The 22,198-nt window shown below is 45.9% G+C and overlaps 7 protein-coding genes across 7 annotated transcripts; 2 read left to right on the top strand and 5 right to left on the bottom strand.

Annotated features, from left to right (window-relative positions):
• Positions 1–1,845: 1,845 nt before the first annotated feature.
• Positions 1,846–3,010, bottom strand: N7537_011418 (uncharacterized protein; the record flags this gene model as incomplete). Its single annotated transcript, XM_056902472.1, has 2 exons — positions 1,846–2,114; positions 3,007–3,010. The coding sequence occupies 2 exons, from the start codon at positions 3,008–3,010 to the stop codon at positions 1,846–1,848; spliced, it is 273 nt and encodes a 90-aa protein (XP_056747759.1).
• Positions 3,011–10,345: 7,335 nt separating this feature from the next.
• Positions 10,346–11,128, top strand: N7537_011417 (uncharacterized protein; the record flags this gene model as incomplete). Its single annotated transcript, XM_056902471.1, has 2 exons — positions 10,346–10,389; positions 10,444–11,128. 2 exons carry the CDS (start codon positions 10,346–10,348, stop codon positions 11,126–11,128), a joined length of 729 nt encoding a protein of 242 aa, XP_056747758.1.
• Positions 11,129–12,057: 929 nt separating this feature from the next.
• Positions 12,058–13,714, bottom strand: N7537_011416 (WD40 repeat domain-containing protein; the record flags this gene model as incomplete). The annotated part of the gene is made up of 2 exons (XM_056902470.1): positions 12,058–13,038; positions 13,712–13,714. The coding sequence occupies 2 exons, from the start codon at positions 13,712–13,714 to the stop codon at positions 12,058–12,060; spliced, it is 984 nt and encodes a 327-aa protein (XP_056747757.1).
• Positions 13,715–14,733: 1,019 nt separating this feature from the next.
• N7537_011415 (uncharacterized protein) lies at positions 14,734–16,242 on the top strand (the record flags this gene model as incomplete). Its single annotated transcript, XM_056902469.1, has 4 exons — positions 14,734–14,810; positions 14,872–15,164; positions 15,228–15,831; positions 15,885–16,242. 4 exons carry the CDS (start codon positions 14,734–14,736, stop codon positions 16,240–16,242), a joined length of 1,332 nt encoding a protein of 443 aa, XP_056747756.1.
• Positions 16,243–16,488: 246 nt separating this feature from the next.
• N7537_011414 (hAT family dimerization domain-containing protein) lies at positions 16,489–17,912 on the bottom strand (the record flags this gene model as incomplete). The annotated part of the gene is made up of 3 exons (XM_056902468.1): positions 16,489–16,994; positions 17,055–17,789; positions 17,876–17,912. 3 exons carry the CDS (start codon positions 17,910–17,912, stop codon positions 16,489–16,491), a joined length of 1,278 nt encoding a protein of 425 aa, XP_056747755.1.
• Positions 17,913–18,114: 202 nt separating this feature from the next.
• N7537_011413 (DUF3716 domain-containing protein) lies at positions 18,115–19,149 on the bottom strand (the record flags this gene model as incomplete). The annotated part of the gene is made up of 2 exons (XM_056902467.1): positions 18,115–19,055; positions 19,113–19,149. 2 exons carry the CDS (start codon positions 19,147–19,149, stop codon positions 18,115–18,117), a joined length of 978 nt encoding a protein of 325 aa, XP_056747754.1.
• A 133-nt stretch (positions 19,150–19,282) lies between these two features.
• Positions 19,283–19,657, bottom strand: N7537_011412 (uncharacterized protein; the record flags this gene model as incomplete). Its single annotated transcript, XM_056902466.1, has 1 exon — positions 19,283–19,657. The coding sequence occupies one exon, from the start codon at positions 19,655–19,657 to the stop codon at positions 19,283–19,285; it is 375 nt and encodes a 124-aa protein (XP_056747753.1).
• Between the last annotated feature and the right edge of the window lie 2,541 nt (positions 19,658–22,198).

Below are 22,198 nucleotides of genomic sequence, written 5' to 3'. Positions count from 1 at the left end.
ATACGTTTCATCTTGAATAGCCTATATGCTTATGCCCAGGATCGCCTTTAATAAAAAGAAGTCGTGAGACTGTAGAATCCCGAATCGGGACTGCCTGCGCGATCAAATTGAGGGCTTTCAAGCCGCAGATCAATACATTCAAACGCTAGGGCAACCGGTAGTTAACCACCTAAGAGAGACTTAACGCACGATCTGAAGAATCGGGATCCTGCGCTCGAACTTCATCACCGTTGGGATAGGAGTGGTTAATCATCGTCCTCAATTTCCTAGTAAATCAACTTCAGCACATTTTGGTCACCCAGGGTTCAGAGAGGGTGGGACCCAAGGAATCCAGCAATTCGTAGGGCGGATAAGTCGGTTGTACAGAAAAGTTTTACCCAACCAGTATTGTATCTACGTAGGTCTTTACTCGTCCACTGTGTTAGGAGAGTGAACGTGGTTGACCAAGATGAGAGGTGTTGTGGCAAACAACCGACCGAATCCTGCCAACTGGGGCCTGGCCCATACTACCATGATACGATAGCTATTTTTATGCCATAATTTATTACCGTACTAACATATTGCCAAAAGTGTGGGTCAGGGGTAGGCTAACCGTAAAGGGTATGGCGTCATGCAAAACAGAGTTCAACAAAGAATTGAAGAGACTAAAGAGGTGAAACTGATTTCGAGCGCGTCTGTATCAATCTCTTAGTGTTCAAGCATTGCCGATTTAATTGAAGCAACATCTCTCAATTATGAGAACGTTACAGTCACTAGCGAAATCAGCTTCCTCCCTACTGGGGCCTGAGGGAAGAAAAGCAGTCAGTAGCGAGGAAGCTGATTTCGCTAGTGACTGTATGCAAAAAACAATACATACCCCAGAAATATGTATCTCACATGTCAGATTGTTCCAACTCTTTCTAAGATGGATCAAGAGAATCCCGAAAGCCGTTCGGGATTCAATTCCCCTTGTTCCCAATCGGCTGCCCTCCGGGCGAGCGGTTTCGAAACCGACCGATACGATTCCTCCGCGAAGTGTAACACCGTGTTGCCTCACAGGATAGTTTTAACATACCCCCATTATCTTCGCAACCCCTCCTACGCTGGAAACGCCTGTTCAACAAACTTGTCACTTACTTTCGCGACGTTTACCTTAACCGAAATGCGGGCGTAGGATGAATTACCCTCGTACTTTCCCCACCCTCAGATATGCATGTAACAAAAAGTATATTTGTTTTTTAGCAAGTTTTCAAGCTAGGGTAAGTTCGGGTCCGTAGATTAACACCCCTGTATCGCCCACCCGCGCCCAATGAAATTGACAGTTATTATATGAGATGTATGCATTTTTTCCACTTGTCGGCATTTGTGAGTAACCTGTATCAAGAAATTAGCGGTGTTCCTTTTTCTCTGTGGAATGAAAATCAAATGGTTACTGTGTAGCCAAAAAGAGAGGAATTGCTCATAACTATGTTTGCTTTACCCTATTTATCATCTCTATTGATGACTATAAATAGCTTTGCTTTCCCTGGAAGCCCATCATTCGAATTTAAACCGGTTGCCACAGTACAAAATGCAGCTTCCAACTTATCTCTTTATAGCTGCCTTAAGTTCCAGTCTTGTCCTTGGACAGAAGTTTACATTTGATCAGACTGCGAATAAACAATTCAAAATCAAAGCCGATGGTGTTCATGGCTGCAGCGGCGAAACTAATTCGTTCGGCAAGTATATAATTTTTCTCAAATAGAAGATATCATAATGACATAGTAGCTCAGATTGGCCATCCAGAAGCTTTTCCATTCAGAAGGATCTCTGCACCTCCGCATGGATAATTCTGAGTTATGATGACCAGTCAAAAAGGGGAACTGTTTACTGGGCGAACTCTGGAGGAGACGTGGCAAAGTGCTCTGTTAATATGAAGAATATTCCGACTTCTTGCGATGTGGAGAACTCGGGCATGTCATCTGAAGAATCAACGTCGGCAGGATCAACGTCGGCAGGATCAACGTCGGCAGAGTCAACGTCGGCAGGATCAACGTCGGCAGAGTCAACGTCGGCAGGATCAACGTCGGCAGAGTCAACGTCGGTGTCATTGAAAATAATAACAACATTTTCTACAGTCTCAACGTCTGTGACACCTACAGGTTGTGCAAAATAGTGGGCCTTGGGGACACCATATTGAAAGAGAGGCGCTCAGATCTGCAATATAGCAAATTCAGTTGGAAGTAGATCTCCTGGGACAATATAAAGAAAGGATAGTTATTGGATTTATCCGTCTACTTATCAGGTTTCTAGATCAAGTATGTGTTTTCTTTTGAGTTAATTGAAGCTTAGATAGTTAATAAACCATGCTTTTATATTCTTTCATTCGCAGTTTTTTTTTTACAAGCTTCTCGTAAGCTATATGATAGAGATATCCCTATGCAAAATATTACAACATTAATATTTTCATTGTAACTGCTACAGGTGTCCCAGCGCTTATTTTGACGAAGGTGGGATTTTTTGCTTGACGGGGATCGATCATATAGTAGCCCCACTTATTCTATTTTCTTTTTGTTGCTGAATGTCTTGAGGTGTATGAGGAAACCAAGCGAAGCAAATATTCTAGCTTAGATATTGCAATAAAACGGTTGCATAGGGATAATCTAGATCAATTTCATATGTTCGAATGTTACATTTTGCTACAGTAGCGACCAGTATTGAAGATATATTTATTAGCTTTGGACCTTGATTGTTGCATTCAAATCATCAACGTATATTGTATAACAAGTGAATGCGCATTGATTATCTAAGTAAACAACACATTTTTCTTATGTGTATGGTTAATTGTCTCGCGCATTCTACGCAGTGATCTTTTTTCTTAAAATGGGGAAATCTCTGTTCTCGAGAGATATCGTCTAGTGAAATATATTGTCACCCTACCTGAGTTGCAATTTATACACACATTCGTCCACTGCGAGAATCACTGGAGCCCTTTCTATTGTGGTGCCTGCCTGTCCAAAATGACCATGGCCCACCCAATAGACATACGCATATTGTGCAATTTATATGCCGTTACTTATTACTGTGCTTAGATACTATCGAGAAGGGATCAGGTGTAGGCTAACCGCCAAAGTTATGTCGTTACGTAAAGTAGAGTTCAGCAAAGAATCGAAGATAGTAAGGAGGTGAAACCGATTTAAAGCATGTCTATACCAATCGAATCGATAATGGTTTAATTTAGAAGTTGCTCTATTGTTATAAAATCAGAGCTCAAGTTCACCCCTTGTCAAATCCACATTACCCAGGTCAGCTACATTATGCCATAGTCGTTGTTGCAATTGACTTTCGCCGGAAGCTTGAAGGCCTTCTTCTAGAGGGAGATTTTGAATCGAAGCAATCCAATTGTGATAACTCTCTTGCGAGAAATGGTCTTTTCTCAAAAATTTCACTGCGGCCTCGCTGAACTCCTGCACAACTAATTGTGAGGCTGGAAAAATGTTGATGATAATATTTACCGCAACATGCAGCATCTTCATCGAACAGGTGCTCTTGTTCCTGTAAATCTTTATCAATATCATGCAATCAATGGTTCAGGGGCGGAAGACAGCACAATTGAGTATCCATATCTTTTCCACAAGTGAGAAGGATGCCTGCTCCGAGATAGTTCACCATTTGAGCCCATCGTTTCCCTCTGCTTCTCTCTGTATAGAGGCGTTGCCGATAGGTGTCTTTTATGCTTTTATCCATTCTGTCCCAGTTGGTATGGTAGTGTCGTAGGAGATAGTCTACTACCGAAGAGCCCGGGTTCGAAGACAGTCCATCGACCCGACCAGCAAACATCATTCTGCATTTTTCAAACCATAAGAACAATCGGATTCTTGACAGCCGCTGAAGAACCCTCTGTGTTTCAGGGTCTTTATCTAAACCTGTGTATATCATATCCAAAGAGAGATCCTTTAAATTTCCTGGCTCGTCCCTCTCAAAAACTGGGTCTTTTGGCCAAAGTCCATGTTCTAGCCAAGACGAGAGGTGGATATCAATGAACTGTCTCATATCACGTCGGAGCCATGATAACCCTACTTTGATGGCACATGTGGCTCTGCTCCAATCGTGGTCCATATCATCAAAAAGCATGTTTTGGGATGCCATGTAATCGAGGGCTCCATGGTATAAAGGATCAATCTCTGCCTTGATGGATTGAAAGAAATCGCAAGCTGGGTTGTAGGCTGAGTAGTCTAGATAAGCATCAAAAGATGGTTGTGGAGTTGGGCTTGCGTTATCGGATGCCTGATGTCTCGACGGATCGGCCGGGGCGTTTGGCGCTATAAAGTAAGTCGACTGTACTTCAGAAGTTGCGTCTTGCGGATGCAACGTTAAGGTCTGTAAGTTGGTTTCACAGCTTTGTGGTTCACAGTAAACGTGGTTCTGGATAGTGAAAAGAGGGCATTTTTGTTCGACATAATTCGCTATTGCCTTCCTGGAATAAGAATCTAGTTGGTCTAGATGAAGTACAGTCTCGATTAAAAGATCGGCTGCCTTAGAAACGGAACTCTAGTAAGCATTGGAACACATATCCGCATAAATACTTTACTTACATCAGTATCCACAAGGTCAGACGGGGGGCTCGGTTCGCTCTGACAAGGAATCTATCGAGCACACAGTTAGTCACATTCTATCAAATTCATTTCTAGCTACTTACTGGTATTTTACAGATCAAATATGACATTGTTTAGTTAAAGAGGGTTCGACATCGAGTTGAAGATTAGCAAGACTAGAATGCGGCAACGGGACCTAAGCGAATGGTATTAGGCATTGAGAAGATCTCTGTCATTTTATCATTAGCCATTCGGATGTATTTCTTTCGCAAATCCAGTGCCAAAAGAAACAACGACTATCAAAAACAATGTCTAATCTTAAACCGGGTGTCCCACGGCAGACAAAATTATACCCGGCCTGCAAACTAGTCCCACAGGGTGGATTTTTAAAGTGCCTATACCTTCGAATAGTGCCAGAAGGTCTAAGTGTGGGCGAGTTATTTCAATGTGCCTAAATCTTACCGATTACGCGAAAGATTATGTGTTGCTAAACAGCCCGGGTAAATATAGCCTGATAATAATAACAGGCATCAATTAACTAATCTGACTTAGTTAGACTTTCCAGCTGGGGTGGTACCGTGGTACATTCATACTCGTCAAAGCCTTCCTCTGTCTTCATAAAGGTTATAAAACCCACACAGACATTCAAACTTACGCTTGACATCTTGGAAAAATCCTATTTATTTTCTGATATCACCACTCCCCACAAATCAAATATCGCTCAAACCTCACGGGATAAACCCTATACCACTATCCACAGCTGTCCAGCATGTATCCTGGCCAAGGGAAACGGATTAGTGGCAAATGGAAAGACTCTTATAAAACATGTAATTTCTTACTTTGAACTACTTAGTTTCTGTTCTAAGGTATGCAGGGTGGCTAGCCAAGTTATTCAACAAAAAGCAGGCAAACATATCCTACCAGAAGACTCACTGGCCCAGAGATTCTTTAATAATTTATGCGAACAGATAACCACCTTACCAACCCGAGGTGATAAGCTGAATATCTCCCACATAATGTCCAAGTTGTATGGAACAGGCGTTGAATAGACAGTGGGACTATGTATAAATCAGTTACAGTGATATTCGAAATCGTTAACTCAACTCTCACTCTCTTTCCCGCCCCACCCCAGGCGCACTAGTCCGTATTCGGATATATTTCCGCCAACCTTACATGGGAGTGCCAAGGTATGGGAGTGACATGCTATTCTGCTCCCATGGAACTGTAAACAATGCAAACATACAGAAAAACGTGACTTGTACAAGGTATATAGAAATTCCTTCCATAATTAAAAATTTACCTATTACCTAGCAGATTTATACAGCCGAAATAGAAAATCCTTGTCAAAGTTATGCGTAGACTGCGACAATACCCATTAAAGTGGAAACACTTTTATCGTCACCAAGACATCCGTGGGCACTCTTGGCAGAGTGGATACTGCCAAGGATCAGTTATGTACATAAAATAGCCTAGTAGGGTAATCTTTACATTAATTTTGCATAATGATGGGCGGTGAGCGTCAATTTTCAAAATGCCCACGGGCCGTGGACACTTCCTAGTGCCCATGGACGGGCAATGTCGCAGTCTAGGAGTTGGCAAGGTCTACTCGGCCGGCTGGGTCTGAAGAGGCAAATGAGTCTCTAATATCTTGATTGATCCCTGAGATTCTTCCAAACTGCCTAAATGGTGAACTTTGAGCCTCACCTGGTAAAGCCTGTTGTGGCCTTGTTGCCATTTGCGGTATTAGGCTGCCCTCATGGCGTAGCTGTGATGGGTTGTGGGATTGTCAAGAGATGAGATTACTTTAATTTACACTGGCTCGTCAAAGATACATGCACAAATGTGAGGTTGGCGGAATGATATCCTAATATGGACTAGAGTGTGGGGTGGGTCCTTGGGAGATAAAGAGTATGAGAATTGAGTTAAAACTGATTTCGAATATCACTGTATACTTCCACACTCTTGCGACTTCATTCCCGAAAAGTAAATACGAAAAGCGTTAACCAATTGTTTCTCATCGCTTTGTAATTATTACAGAATCCTCTTCGTAATAATTGTATTTCTAAGGATGAGTCATCGGTGTGTTACCTTACAGTGAAATTCGAGAACAGTTGACCCCTTCCGCAGACAAATTATGTTTCTCAGCCCGCACTCGAAACGAATTTAAAGGCATAGTCCTTACTCAGCAACCACTCGCTCGTTGTTGTCCGGCGTGTAGAGCTGGGTAAATCCAAAGTGCGACTTTCTAGGTGTCATTTTTCACAGCATGAAGGGGCGATGACAATCTCAGCATTGATATACGATCCCTCATCGTCGAAGTTGTCGTTGAGTGCCGCTTGCACTGCGGTCTTGAGATCCCAATCGGGCTGTTCCCTTGACAAGTCTGAATTTGGCAAGGCCTTACGGTAAATACGATATAGGTCTTCCAGGTTAGTGTCCGATGGTTAGTCGCTTCATTTGGGTTGGAGATTGTTTATGTTCGAATCATAATAACTGATAACTAAAAGAAGTCTAATAACATGGCTCAATAAAGATTATATGTACCATATATTCACACCATTCAGAGGGCGGAACGTTTAATCACCAGTGCTTTTCACCTTAAGCTGCCTCGCTTTTTGACCACAAGCCTGTAGAGAAATTACCCATTACTATTGTCCCGTTTAATATTTCAAGACAAAAGAATCCCATTGAATCGCTCCTGAGTTTGTAAGATACATGTAAGCCCAACAGCACAAGCCGACCTCAAACATACAACGTGCCACTTCAGTGATCTGAATAGGAGAAGAAAAAGAGTTTATCATGAGGGTCCTTCACTAACACATTCACTCCCCCACGGTATCAATAAATTGAAATGGATTGTAAAGCTTAGTACAAAGCTTTTCCGTTGCCATTAGGAGCGTATACATACTTTCCCTTCTCATATTCGTGGAAATCTCTACCTCTGATTTCGGCCAAATCGGCTCCACTATATTCTTCCTCGCTGTTCAAAGTATAGATATAACAAGCCCGGTTCGGGACCTTTTCCCAGTCTGACCTTAGCTCCCACTTAGGAGTGAAAATCCTTTTATCCAGCCATGACTGTGGAAGGCCCGGAGAGACTTTAAGAATGAATGGCGGATCAGGCTTTATGCGGTGCTTATTTTGCGCTCCCTTCCTCCACGCTAACCTCGTGGTTAGTCTACTTCAAAGTAATGAAGACAGGATATCTCACGCATAATAATCTGACGGAATCTTCCCATGATATCTTGGAGGTGCGATGGGCTTGTGTACGTGTAGTGGGTTGGGCAAGTTCTTCAACCTGAAGAAGCTGTGGCCATTCCAAGTATAAATATGTATTGCGAAAGGGAAATGCGATTATTTATTTAGGATCAAAGGATTCATTGGGGACCCGCCAGAAAAGCATTCTCTGAATGTGGACCTGAACTTAGTCCAAAATTTTTTTTTTTTTTAACAAAAAAGGGAAATGGTTAACCGCGATCGACCACTCTAAACCATCACCACTCTTTTCCAATTAACCTTCAACCCGCTTTTTTTATTCTTGCTCTCATTTTTCCGCGATGAAATGAAGATTATTCACTGTTGGGTTTATTTATGAAATGTTTACATTCCTATGAAAGACGCTAGTCTACTATGAATTCCTCATACACTTACGAGACGTACTGTATATATAATGACATGTATAGTAAATCAGCGATAGTTGCCCTTTCGGCTTAGCCACCGGGCGTTAATAGTGCGTGTGTATGTCAGGGGGCATTATCCAATCAAATTCGCGGTTATATGTTTATGGGAGTCAAAATTCCTAGAGCAGCAAAGAGTGTCGTCAGAAAACACATGTCATGTTTTGCCACATACCGTCGTGAGAGCTTTATGGTGCTTGGGAGCCTTGGGGCCTGGATGTCGCCAAAATAAATTTAGAGTATCCGACATGAAAGGTACACACACACACACAATTTATTAACGCCCGGTGGCTAAGTCGAAAGGGCAACTATCTCTGATCTACTATACTTTTCATAATATATATAGTCCGCATTTCGTTCCTTAGCTTGCTGCCGACCTGTTGAGCTTTAAGGTCCGGGGTAAACCGCTGTTTAGCATACGGTGATAGTCGTGAGTTTGGTGTGAACTGGTCGACGGCCTGAGCTGTTGCTTTCGTAAGCTTCTCCACAACTGTGTCGAGTGCTGGTCGAATTACATGCTCTTCTCAATCCAGATATGGTTACATGGTTACTCCCGTACTTTAGATCATGTTTCGGTTTTGAACGATAAAATTCAATATTTATTATTACTGATCCAAGAATAACAATCCCTGCCCAGGGATCCCTACTACAAATAGTTGTTGCGACATCGAAGTCAACCCAAGTGCCCAAGACAAGAAAAGAACATTTGGTTTGAAACGTTTCAACGCGTTAGTAGATATAGCTAACACCGGCCGATATGTAGGATGTAGGGCTGAGGAGGCGGAACAACTTCTTATACAGATCATGCAGACTCGCAAGACGAAGCTCGGCGAGGACCGCCCCGCTTATTTCTGATACGCATGTGATTAGAGTTTGAAACAGCATCTCCATGTTTCCGACATTGAAGGCGATGTCGGGCGCTACTGTACCACTTGTCTAAATAAATGCTTCACTCGTTTTAGATACGAGCCGAGAAACAAAGGGTAAACGAAAGCGACCTAACCATTGGGCCCAACGAGCTGGACCCAGCACGCCGTCCAGCTCATCCCAGATCCATGGTACAATCTCCACCCTTACATGCCAAGATGACCCTACTACCACTTCCACCGATCCGGTCACTCCTGACCATACGGAACTTGCAATCTCAGAAGAAGATGAGACTCCAATGACATAGCCAGATACGGATGATCTTGAACACACTCCCACTGTGATACGACGTTCACGAAGAACGCGAGAAAAAGGCTTACCATAATATGTATACCTGCTCAAAATATGCTTTTTGTTTTCACCCTTTTCAGAGCTTATTAGCTTCCTGAGAAGCCACCCGAGCGAAGCGAGGGTTGACGGCTAGTACTCGGAGATATAGTTGTCGTATACTGCATATCGCTTCGGCGAGGGGCCAGTTTAAATGAATACTACTACAGTCATTAGCGAAATCAGCTTCCTCCCGACGAACTAACCCCCCTCCCGGCGATATGAAACGCCCTATGTGATGAAACAGCCGCGAGGTACTTGCACTGTCGCGCATCCTTGTCCTCTCACCACATACTAATTGTTATCTGAAAATAGTGAGTACGTTGATTAGGTCACCTTTCGTATCACTGCTCTTGAGAAACATTAAAAATACTGTGTCCCGATGCGAAAGTACACGACTTCATGTACCCCCAGGAGATCTTCCGTCGACTACTGGGACGCCAAGATCACCCACTCAGGCGTCATAGATGAGTACAAAGGACAATCTTGTGTTACAGTAATATTCGAATTCAGTTATACCGCCGCACTCTTGCGACTTGATTCCCGGATAATAGTTCCGGCAGTCGTGAGTACTGATTGGACCGATGCCAGGGGCCGCTTTTCAGACCGCTCTTGACCGGTAGGCGAATCTTACAGTACAGTAGTAAGTTAAGACACCACTGGGTGTATTTTACACGAAATTGGCCGTACAATGCAAGAATGCGCCTTGCTATGTTCCCTCTTTCTGTCTGCCACAGCATTATTGCACGCTCTAGAGTTACATGTACACATGAGCTGATACGACATTCTCACCATTGGCCTGTCTAGTGCTCACTGCCTCCATACTGTTCCACCAACGGTTGGACACTTCGTTTCAAAACAATGACCAACGCATCCGAGGCAAGTGCTGAGCACTTCGTAGCCAAGTAAGTGCCTGAGATGTCTTTGGGAAGGAGTTATCTGACCACTTTATTTTGTAGTATCCTTCCCCTCTACCAAGGCCCTTCCGTCAAACTTCGAATACAGCCTAGCAACCAGGAATATCTAATTTCCAAAAGCCTTCTCTGCGCGGAATCGTCGGTCTTCTCGAAAATGTTCAACGGTGAATTTCTTGAGTCACAGCAGCAGACAGCCACTCTAGAAGAGACAGGGGACGATGTCTCGGTGCGTAGCCTTGAAGCACTCTTTCAATGGCTTTACCAACGCACTGTCAGATTTGGGATAGAAGACCCAGGAGAGCATATTTCGGCCGCCATGGAGCTCGCAAGGCTTGCAGACAAGTACGATATTGTTGGCTTGGAAACGACAGTGGCCGAATACATCAAGAACATCTTGAAACACAGCCCTAATTCACAGAACAATGGGTGTTGGCGACATTTTGATACCAACACTTACTATCTCACACCTGATCATATTGCCTCAGCAGCATTGTTGCCTCGAGAGCATCCAGTGCGAAGTGTTGTGGCTGCGGCATCCGTTGAAGGCTTCCTTCGAAGCGCAGAACCCAAGTTCAGCGAAGACATTCACGCCTACCCTTCGTTCGGAGCCGACCTTCTCCAAGAGACTATGCTTGTCCTACATAGGGTGGAGCCCCTCCGGACTGCCACTTTTGAGGACCCTATCAGCGGGGAAAGATCAGAGCTAAACTCGAACGTATTTTACTAGGAGTAAGCCGGTTGCATGGATGAAAGCTTTCCTCGTGGAGGCGTTTTTGTATACAAGACAAGTAATGTTGACATCTAAGAAGCGTGAATCCTGGCAAAGTCAAGATGGTAGAAAACCCAAAGTTAGCAAATATGTGGAGAGCCTGGGCCATCGTAGACCAGAGCCCTCCTGTATCAGAGTAGACCATCATATTGTCGAGAAATATACATTTTCTGTGGTGCAGTGATAGAAGGATTGACTCCGGAGCCTTCATTTCCCCGTCAATCGCACCTGCTACGGATGTGTCTCTTGGGCTGCATCCCGTAGCCACAGAAGCATGTTGGATATTTTGCTAATATATCACGCATATCTTCTTAGCAATTCAAATCGTTGCAATCAGAATAAGTATGATAGGTAACGCGCGAATAGCCTTTTAGTACACCCGCCACAATGAATGCAGCGATGCGGGCTCCGCATTGCAAGATAATCCGCTCGAGGACTGGAAAATACCAAGGCTTGGCCGTTCATTTCATAAAAACCTCCCCTCTGTTCACCATGGTTGGTGAGTCGTGCAATTTACAGGAAGCGGACACCAGAGTCCTCGTGAGTGATGATTGAAAGAGAGCGAGACGAGCGTTTACTACAGTACCACGCTTCTATTGATTGGGCATCGAAGTGGGCCAGCCAGTGGGCCACCTACGTAAACCATGGCTAGAGAGTGGCTAGCTGGCGATCTTGCCAGATCGCCTGATCTAAAAACAATTCTAAATGGGTCTATAGCATTACGGTAATATAACGGTAACTTATTGCTTATTGATAGTAAAACAGTCAATACGATGACAGTTCTGCCAGAATCATTAGGAGGTAGGCCAGATCAGCCTAGCGCGTATCGGATTTAGTTTCTCCGAATCAAGAAGTAAGAGGATGGAGGTATAGCTGGTTTCGAAAACTCAGTTAGGATCATTAGGCGCGAATTCGAAGATCAAGACACGTCCAGACTGGCAGCCAAGCACCACGGCTATTCCAGACCGTCCTACAACAGAACAGATTGGGCGATATGCAGGAGGTAGCCATAGCCAATTCTGTGAACCCCGTGTGATCCAGAACTTATCGGAACTGATACCATAACCTTGATATCCAGGACTTTCCGACGACTGGCTTGCCCGAAGGAATTGAAGTTCTGAAGCCGCAACGTTTTTCGAGGTGGTAAGGGTAGGTGTCGGCGAGTCGCGAAGGGCGACAATTCCAACGTCAGTGAAAAGAGAAGAACCGGTGGTGTCGAAAGACGAATTGTATACAGCAGAGCCGACGGTGAGGGTTTGCAGGCAGGCCCCGGTGTGCGTATCCCAGATCTTGATCGTCTTGTCGTCCGACCCGGACGCGACGCGGCTGCTGTCGTGGGAGAACACAACTGAGCTGACCGAGCTATTATGGCCCTCCAGCGTCTGTAGGCAGGCCCCGGTGTGCTCATCCCAGATCTTGATCGTGTTGTCACCCGACCCGGACGCGACGCGGCTGCTGTCGTGGGAGAACACCACTGAGGTGACATAGTTGCCATGGCCCTCCAGCGTCTGCAGGCAGGCCCCGGTGTGCGTATCCCAGATCTTGATCGTCTTGTTACCCGACCCGGACGCGACGCGGCTGCTGTCGTGGGAGAACACCACTGACATGATCCACTTATCATGGCCCTCCAGCGTCTGCAGGCAGGCCCCGGTGTGCACATCCCAGTCATCTCCCATCTCTGGCGCAATTGTGATGTTACAAGGCCACTCGTGCTTGAACAGCTGCTTGATCTCACTCCGCGTTGGGCTGAATATCATCGCCGAACCGTACGCCTGGAGAGGGCTCTGCTCGATTGCAACTCGATGGTAGCGTATAAATCGGTACGCATCGTGAACCAGCTCCTGCAGTTCCGTTGCTCTTGATCGCTTCTGTGGTGATATTAGAATGTTATCATAGACCTTGTGTCCAATATATACCTGTAACAGAAACTCAAGCTTCTGGATGGCTAGTCTTTGCCGCTAAATCTTAATGAAACATATCGGCACATGATTGCAAGCTTACCGACGGAGCTAAAAAGTGACGCGATACGTCTACTACAATTCCTAGTACACTCTAAGCGACCTATCACGCTAGCTGAGGCTAGAGAAGTAATAACAACACATATCGAGAATGAGGCGCGAGGGTTTGACATCAAGCGCCGACTGTTTTGCGAGAATGATATTATAGATTACTGTCCCTGCTTAGTGACAGCCGTTCACGCCACTAGGAAAGAGCTACATCTTGCCCACTTTTCCGTCAAAGAGTACCTTCTCGGTAAGAATGAATTCGAGACCACAACTGCCAGTATTTCAATCACGAAGACGTGCTTGACTTATCTTACAGATATTACGGGTAGCAACAGAGAAATCGAACTTAATGGCAGGGCGTGCGGCGGAACTTTTGGCAAGCCATGGTTCGCCCGCCCAGGCTTCCGAAGATGTAGTTTGGATGACAGTCAGATTCCTAGAAAAGGAAGCAGCATTCCAACGCTAGGCTCGTCTGTATCAGGCTCATAGGAGTTGGGACAGTAATCCTGGTCCTCCGTGAGGATCCAGGCTCTACCATGCTTGCTGTATTGGGCTCGCAGCGTCAGCACCAGAGCTTATTGGTAAAGGTGCGGATGTCAACACGCAGGGTGGCTACTACGGCAAAGCTCTCTACTCCGCCTCATGGGGAGGTGATCAAGAAATAGTCAAACTTCTCTTATACAATGGAGCGGATGTCAACGCGCAGGGTGGCCGCTGGTGATTAATTTGATATTAGCGCGGACTGAGGGACGATGATTTTCGAATTGGGGTATCGAGGTATCAGCCGTATCGAGATTACAAGTGGATACACACCCCACGCGCTCTAGGTATTCTGTGTACGAAACAATACAAGCCCCACTGACAGGGATAGCCCGGAAAAACCAGTAATATAGACTAGCGTGTCTTGGCAATTAAGGTTCGAGAAACAATGGAAAAGTGTAGTGGTGACACCAGTTACGGGACGTACTGTAATTTGTTTTCTGGGTTCTAGATTGCTTGCAAGGCTGATCTGCTGTTGGAGAGGATCGCCGTGGTTGTAACTCTATGTTCCGTCCTAGGTCACGAAATCGAAGATATAGGGGGTATCAAAATCCAAGTACCAACTCTCGACCCCTTCTAGCGAATGTAGCCAGGGTTTTTGTTAGGTCTCTCACTAGCAAGGTTCTCGCCAAACGAACGTTCACTGCGCCCTTGTTAATCAAAATACTCTACCGTCGATTACTTATGTATGTTAGAAAGCACACCACGCGGCCGCTACGCTTAATACCTGGATTACCAATGATGTTTGACAGCCCCGAGACGATCGTTCCGGCATATTTCGGCGTCCACGCGTTGTGCAGAACTCGGATATATACCTGACCTTCTGACCTTCGTCTACTACTAATGTCTTTCTCTATTCTCCCTTGTTTGGTTCAATTTATTCGCGGCTTGAAGTTGCATTTCGAATTTTGACGACAGACAGACAGGGTATCTGTTTACACGTTCTTTCCTGGTCATCGGTTCTGCCTTCTGCCTGTCTATAGACACATCACGACTGTGGTCTGACTGATTCTCATCATGTTCAAACACCTCGCACTTGGTCTGTTGGCCGCTCAGTTTGTGGCTGCTACACGCTTTGCCATGTACATTGACGAGTCAGTACAAACACGTGGAATTGATCTATATACCCGAACCTACAGCTAATTCTTACCCAAGGTACCATATAACTGCTCTTCCAAGCCAGGACAAGACTGAGGGTATTGACTATGCTATCATGAGCTTCGCTGCATCGAAGCTATTCAACTCTGACTCGCCGGAGGCATACAAGCCATTTGAGCCCCCCGAGACCATGCGCAAGCGCTTCAGCCCGGATACCAAGCTAATGGTCGCCATTGGTGGCTGGGGGGACACTGCTGGCTTCTCTGAGGGAGCAAAGGACGAGGTTTCGCGCACGAGATATGCCAAGAATGTCGCTTCTATGTTGGATGCACATGGATTCGACGGTGTTGGTAAGATATGTCTACAAAGTTTCTAGATTCAAAGGAAGCAAGTTTACTAAGTTTCAGAAACAGATATTGACTGGGAATATCCTGGTGGTAATGGCCAAGACTACAAACAAGTGCCTAACTCTGAGAAAGTAGGCGAGATTGAAACCTATCCTCTCTTCCTCGAAGCTCTCCGCAAAGAAATTGGTGACAAGATCCTCTCTATCGCAGTACCCGGTCGCAAGCAGGACTTTATCGCTTTCACTAAGGAACAGGATCCTAAGATATTTCAGTCTGTCGATATGATCAATGTCATGTCCTACGATCTGACCAACCGCCGCGATACCGTTACGAACCACGCTAGCGGCATCCAGGGTTCCTTGGACACTATCAATGAGTATCTCGCGATTGGGGCTGATCCCGCTAAGCTCAACCTTGGCTTTGCATACTACGCTAAATGGTTTTCCACCGACCCCAACTCCGATTGTGATAAGAGCCCTCTCGGCTGTCATCTTGCCAAGCTCGAGAACGACAATGGAACCGACAACGGCAAGTCTGGTACTTTGACTTTTGAGGCTAGCATTGTTGCTGCTGCGCCTAAAGATCTGATAGACAGCACCGATGGATCATGTGGATATGGAGCCATGGCCAAATGCCCATCGGGACAATGCTGCAGTGCTTCCGGCTACTGGTATGTATAACCATCCCCTACTTCTAATTGATATATGAACTAACCCTCTGCAGTGGTACTACCGATGAGTTCTGCCAGACTGGATGCCTCTCTGACTACGGCATCTGCAAGGGTATCTCTATCACTGACTCATGGCGCAAAGCCCAGAAAAATGGCAAGACTGACGAGAAGGGCGGTGGTCAGTACTACTTTGACAGCGATATCAACCTCTTCTGGACCTGGGATACCCCAGAGATTATTGCCCGCAAGTTCAAGGAAATTGTCGCGGAGAAGAAGCTTGGTGGTGTCATGGCTTGGAGTTTGGGTGAGGATACGTACAAGTTTGAGCACCTGGAGGCTATGCAGAAGGGTCTCAAATCTCACACTCCGAAGGCTGTGGAACCCCCCAAGGCTGATAGAGGCTGTTCCTAGCAACTAGATGCAGTTACTGCTGATGATGAGTTCTTGGTGGTAAGTTTCTGAATGAGATACCTTGTTTGCTGTATTTTTTCTTCGTCTCGCCTATTGTTATAAGACGTTGTCATCTCTAGAAAAGCCGAGCTTGTGGAATAGGATTAATTAATGCATTTTTTGCTTGTAATATTGAGTATTTTGCTTACAGCGCTCGTCCAGAATAAATTGAGAATGAATTAAATAATTCAATCAGGATATATTTCTCTAATATTGCTCAAAATCATCATCTGCTCTGCTCTTACGCTTCCTCCCTGAGGGCCGTCTCTGAGTTACAGTCTCTGGTAACTCTGGCTCCGTTACCTCTATATCTATATCTATTAAATAAGGAGATGTCTCTCGCGGTCTATTATCTACTCCCTCTTCCTCTTCATTGTCACTAATCAGGTCAAGCTCAGCATCCTCTGTATAATTATCGTTCTGCTCCTTCGCCGACTCGATCTCAGCTAATTTAAAGAACTGCTCGAGCTGCTTTGCCTCAGCATCCTTAAGATTGAATCTTATTGCACATAGAAACAACATAAGCTCCTCGATTGTTTCGGACTTCAGACGACCACGGCGGTAGTGACAAACATCCCGAGCAGTATTGAAGAGCCGTTCGACACCAGCACCAGTTGCTAGGATAGAGAGAATATCGCGAGCAAGTAACGCGATCGCAGGGAAACGAGATTGGTTCTCCCGCCAGAATTGAAGAGGTTCAATATCAATTAGGTCTAGTAGTATAAATATATTAGTATTATCCTATATAGGGAAGAAATAGATTATGAACATACCACTATCGAGATATTGAGTCATCTCATCACCAGCTGGCTTTGCGGATATCTTATTGCTCTTTAGCATCTTGTTCAGCCTAGAAGTAGATGATGCTATTGTTGGAGTATTGGTCGATCCTTGATTCGTTGTAAGACGCTCTTGATACGGAATTAATAACTCCTGGAACGATTTCCGGTAGGTATCACGCCAGTGAGGCTCCCATTTATCAGATAGAAAGAATTGAAGTCTGCTGTCAGGGGCCAGCATTGTCCCAACTGCATAGATATGTCCTTTGAGATTGTCGGTTTGAGAGTAGTACTCATCAAGTTTCAAGCGACCAGATATGAGTGCTTTGAGCATGTCTGATTTCCATAGAACACGCTTGCGTTTGAGCAGCGCCTCTACTTCAAGTAGGTGATCAAAGAGGGCATTGTAAATCTTAAAGACAAGATGTGTTGTGACCTCCTTTGTCTTCGAGAGCTCTGTTGTGTAGTCAAAGAATGGCCGAGTGATTTGTAGAAGATAGTCAATTTGACGCCATTCTTGATTATCAAGCAACATCTCCTCACAGTCATACTCCTCACAGTCATACTCCTCACAGAAGGGCTGAAAGAAACTGCGTACCCAAGGAGAGGTAGAGGAAGTCCAACGAGTGGACTGGACAACCACCCAGGGAGAGGTAGAGGAGTCCCAGCGAGTAGACCGGATATCGACCCAGGGAGAGGTGGAGGAGTCACAACGAGAGGACTGGATACCTACCCGGACAGAGGTAGAAGAGGTTCCACGAGAGAACTTAGTTGACGACAACGCCCCTGAAAAGGATGGCCAAGGAGATCAGCACATGGAGGACGCTCCAACGCTGCAGCAAGCATCTCCATACCTTTTCCGCAGGCCACGTCGCTATGAGATGGATTCGCAATAAGAAGGATTCCGCTGCCGCAGCAAGGAAGCGAGCAAGCGAAGACTTACGAAATACTACGAAGAGACAATCTACAAGGGACTACGAGGAAGTCATTGATAGAACCACAGTCTTGGTATTCGGCAAGTACAATTTAAAAGCTTCAACAAGTGCCCAGCAACCTAGATATCGTCAATGTGATCAGCCCAAACAGCATCCACTTCTCCACTAACTACAGCTCGCTCCATTGCTTCCTGACCCCGAAGTGACTCCAAACCACGCAAATCCCGACGAACAAGACCAATGTTAACTTGCATCTGAGCTATCTCCTCCGTTAAACGACGTTCCATCCGCAACCTAACATCTGGGGAGGCCTCAAAAAGTCCACGGGTAAGCACACTGCGCCACTTAGGGGTAATGGGGGCACCTTCCTCGGACACTTCCTCGCTTGATTCAACATGGGGGGAAGGGGATATATTGGCGGCGGAGGGGGAGATGCGGGGGCGTTTGCGAGACAGGCGGGTAGAAACCGAACTAAGGAAGCGGGAAGAAGCAGAGCGAGGGGGAGTAGAGGGGATTGGGGGCTGGATTGGGGGCTGGGTTGGGGGCTGGGTAGGGGACTTGCTAGTGGGAGTGACCGCCGGGAACTGGAACTCGGGGGAGTGCACACGAAGCGCGTCCAGAGCCCAGGCAGGGGCATCAACGCGCAAGGAGCAAGCGCGAGCCACACCTACGAAGTGACAACACATGCAGGAACCCAGGCTGACCACAGTGCTCTTGACCGAGCTTTCACGGAAAGCTATGACTCGGCAAGAAGCAAAGCAGCCAGCACTGCGTCGGCACCGGGCACACTCATCCCCGGAGGGAGCAGCGACACCGATGCACTGGCCAATGACGGCCACCTGATGGTTGTGGGACGTGACCGCACGAAGTTGGAATGTATCATCAACTTGGGGCCAGTCCACATCACCTCCGATCCTCAACCACTCTTCCTGCAACGCAGCCAGCATACCTCGCACTTCATCGGGAAGGACTGGTTGCAGGGCATCATCGACCCCAGTTGGCAACTCGGTGGCATCCTCAGCGTCAAGATTGACGAAGTGAGGGGACGGAGACTGGTCGGCTACATAAGTCAGTCAGCAAGCGGGGGAGCCAGTGTGGAGTGGGAAGTGAGACTTACCAGAAAGCTGCGAGGCTCCGACGGAGGAGGTCTCCATGTCAAGTGGGTTTTGCGACACCGACAAGGGAGACGTGCAGCAACATGGGCACAAAGGATCCTAACCGGGAGTTGCATAATGCACGGTCCATGGTTCGTCGGAGAGTGGGAGGAAGAGGGCCTCACCAACTCCGTTACCCACGCCACTGAACGTTCGCATACCGATTTGAAGCTCCATCACTCATCAAGTTGAAATTCTCAAAAATGATCAGCCAGCGCGAGTTGCCCTCCAATACTAGCCACCGTAGCATATGTCTGGCTCGTTGCTCTACCTCTCCTTTATTGGTCGTCTCGCTATCCCAATCCTGTCCTGGTAGTCGGTTCAAGGCAAAGCTTAACGATTGTAAGAGCGTATCTCGATCCTTGCCACTAAGCCAGAAGATAGCCGTAAAATCATTTTTACGATCTCGCGCGAAGCGAATCGCTAGCTGTGTTTTTCCTATCCCACCAAGCCTAAGAAGGATTGCAACTTCCGCGATGGCGAATTCGTTGGTTGGAGATACTGACATAGATTATCTAGCTCGTTTTGTCGCCCTATAAATTCCTCAATCACAGGAACTGCGGGATGTTGAAGCGGTGGACTACACACGGAAAGCTTGATTCAGTTATCAATTCAAATCAGATAAGGAGTGCCACGAATTTAGATTTCGAAACTCTTACCAGAGTCTGCTAGAGTATTCCGTGCTGTTGGAGTAGTCTCAATCTAGTCGATTGGAACCATTAAAACAAGGTCCTTAGCATAGGCTGCTGCCACTGCTGCCGCATATCCTTGCCATTCCTTGTTCTTGTGTGAGTCAGCATAGTCGCAAAATGCCCCGGATGACTAAGCAAGGAAAGTCATTCATAAGCCCGGCCGCTTCCATTTCCACACAGCACACCCCTAGCTCCTGAGCTAGCTTATCTCTCTGTTTGCCATCTTTCGCTACTTGATTTCCAGATGCAACCAGTCCATAGTGAATCACTGGCTCTTTATGATCCCGAGAAGGCTGTATAATCAGTTTTGACTTATCACAATCGACGCACGTACCTGATGCTCTATGGTTATATTCAGTTTGGTATAAAAAGTCGCCCTTAGTCGGTCGTGCAAAATTCGCAGCCGTCCGCGATTTTATTTTGGCTTAGATATCGGATATAAATTCAAAGACTCGACTGTCTTCGGTGAAGTAGTGGGCTTAGAGTGTAGCGAGGGCAGTCAGCAGGACCTTAGGTGGCCGGTTCAGCATCCCTGTTCGTTAGAATTGACCACCACTTAACGCTTTGCCAAGATCGTATTGAATCACGCCTCCAGATATGTCCGCTAGCTGGCTCACCACAATGTCGCCTAGTCGAATATCTGCGTTGCTGCTTAGTACCCCTCCACCGATACCGACCATTAGACCGAACCGGATAGAGTGGAAAGTCGAGAGCAACTGCATCGCTACTGTAGCAGCTGATACGTTTCCATAAGCACCGCTTGGTAAACAGGCAATAACGATGTTGTGATCCCCGATATTTCCCAGAATATACGTATTTTAGTCTGTTAGCGGCCGTGGTAGACTCGGGTGTATAGAGTCTAACATCAGCTTTGCGGCTGCCATCTCCAAGGGTAAAGCGCATATCCATCCGACCGTGTAATCGCCATAGGATAGAGAGACCCTGGCTGCCATGATGAAAAAAAGAACGTTTAGGTTTGAAGATCGAATAGCCTATGAATTTCTCTGAACATGAGACAAACAGATTCATTATACAGCCTAAGTTTGGGGAATGAAATGCCAGAGTTCAGGAGTGGAGAGCGAGGTTAAAAAGTGAGGCGAAGTCAAAATACTCTCACAACCGGAACTGTTGACAGATTGCCCTTTCAAGGGCTGCCATGTTTGCTCAATTTGCATCGAACTTCCAGTCTAGGCGTCAAATTGTAGACTTGTATCTTCCATACTGGTATTTTAATCTTCTGGTATTGATTACCTTGTTCACTACAAAAACGAATTATATACGCGCTATTCTTGTTTGGATTAGCGCATCATGTGATTAGGGTTTGAAAGACGATCTCTCTGTTTCTGACATGGAAGGCGAACGCGGTCGCTACTGTATTAGCGGTAGTAAGTAGTAGTACAGTAGATGAATACAACCTCACAGTTTCATCTCGGTTATAAAATTTGTATCCGGTTTTGATAAAGAACCGCGCAGACATGGTATGAGCTGGATAACTAGGACGTCAACATGTGATTATCGTATCTTTTACTCTCGCTGAGAGTGTCACTAGATCAAAACAGGTAGCATAGTGTCTGTAATCCCTCTCAGTCACCGCTATTTCCTGCCGTTATTGCGGGAACAAGTGTATTGTTTGCGATGAGCAGTTTCTTTGTCTCTCTGGTTACGGGGTTTGCCATAGGAATGTGTGCGATGCAGAAAAAGCAGGTCAACACACGAGGACAACGCCAGTTCGAGTCCGCCTCATTCTACCAAGGCCATTCAAAGCAATGGCTGTACACTAAATCAGCATATGGCAGTCTTCACTGAGTTTATGGTCATGGGCGCAGATGCATGCATCCATGATCACTTTTCAGCTATCTATCTGGCACTTAGGAACAACAAGATTTCGGCCCCACTTACGCGGCGCCGATCGCTGTAGCTTACGGGAGCTTTGGTACAGTAAAGAAGTTATTTTTTTTTTTTGGCATTATACTCCTATTGAGAGCGCGAATGGGAAACCTTTGCCTTGTTCTAAAGTTGCGCTAAGATAGATATACTCTATTACCCTCGCCCACAAGCTTGGCACCCAATCATATTTTTCATTGCCTAGGCGTATTCTAGTTCATCAAACACGGCACTTGTCTTTCATAATCTAGAGCTCGTTGGGGAGGTCGGTTCGTCTGTATGAGGCTTGCTGCCAAGTCAAGCTTACTCTAGGCTTTCACCCGATTCGCGGATAGGGCGAGGGTATTGTGACTCCTGTACTATTTGTTAGTCACTCGGCTATTGAAGAAGGTAAAATAAGTAGTATGTACAAGGTTCGAAAGGTCTCTGAGCCATTGGTTCTGCATGGAGGAATCAAATATATATATTTGCCC

The sequence above is a fragment of the Penicillium hordei genome, assembly GCF_028827395.1.
Source record: "Penicillium hordei strain IBT 12815 chromosome Unknown utg000006l_segment0_segment0, whole genome shotgun sequence".
In the NCBI taxonomy this organism is placed as follows: domain Eukaryota; kingdom Fungi; phylum Ascomycota; class Eurotiomycetes; order Eurotiales; family Aspergillaceae; genus Penicillium; species Penicillium hordei.
This window is presented reverse-complemented; position numbering and strand designations above follow the sequence as displayed.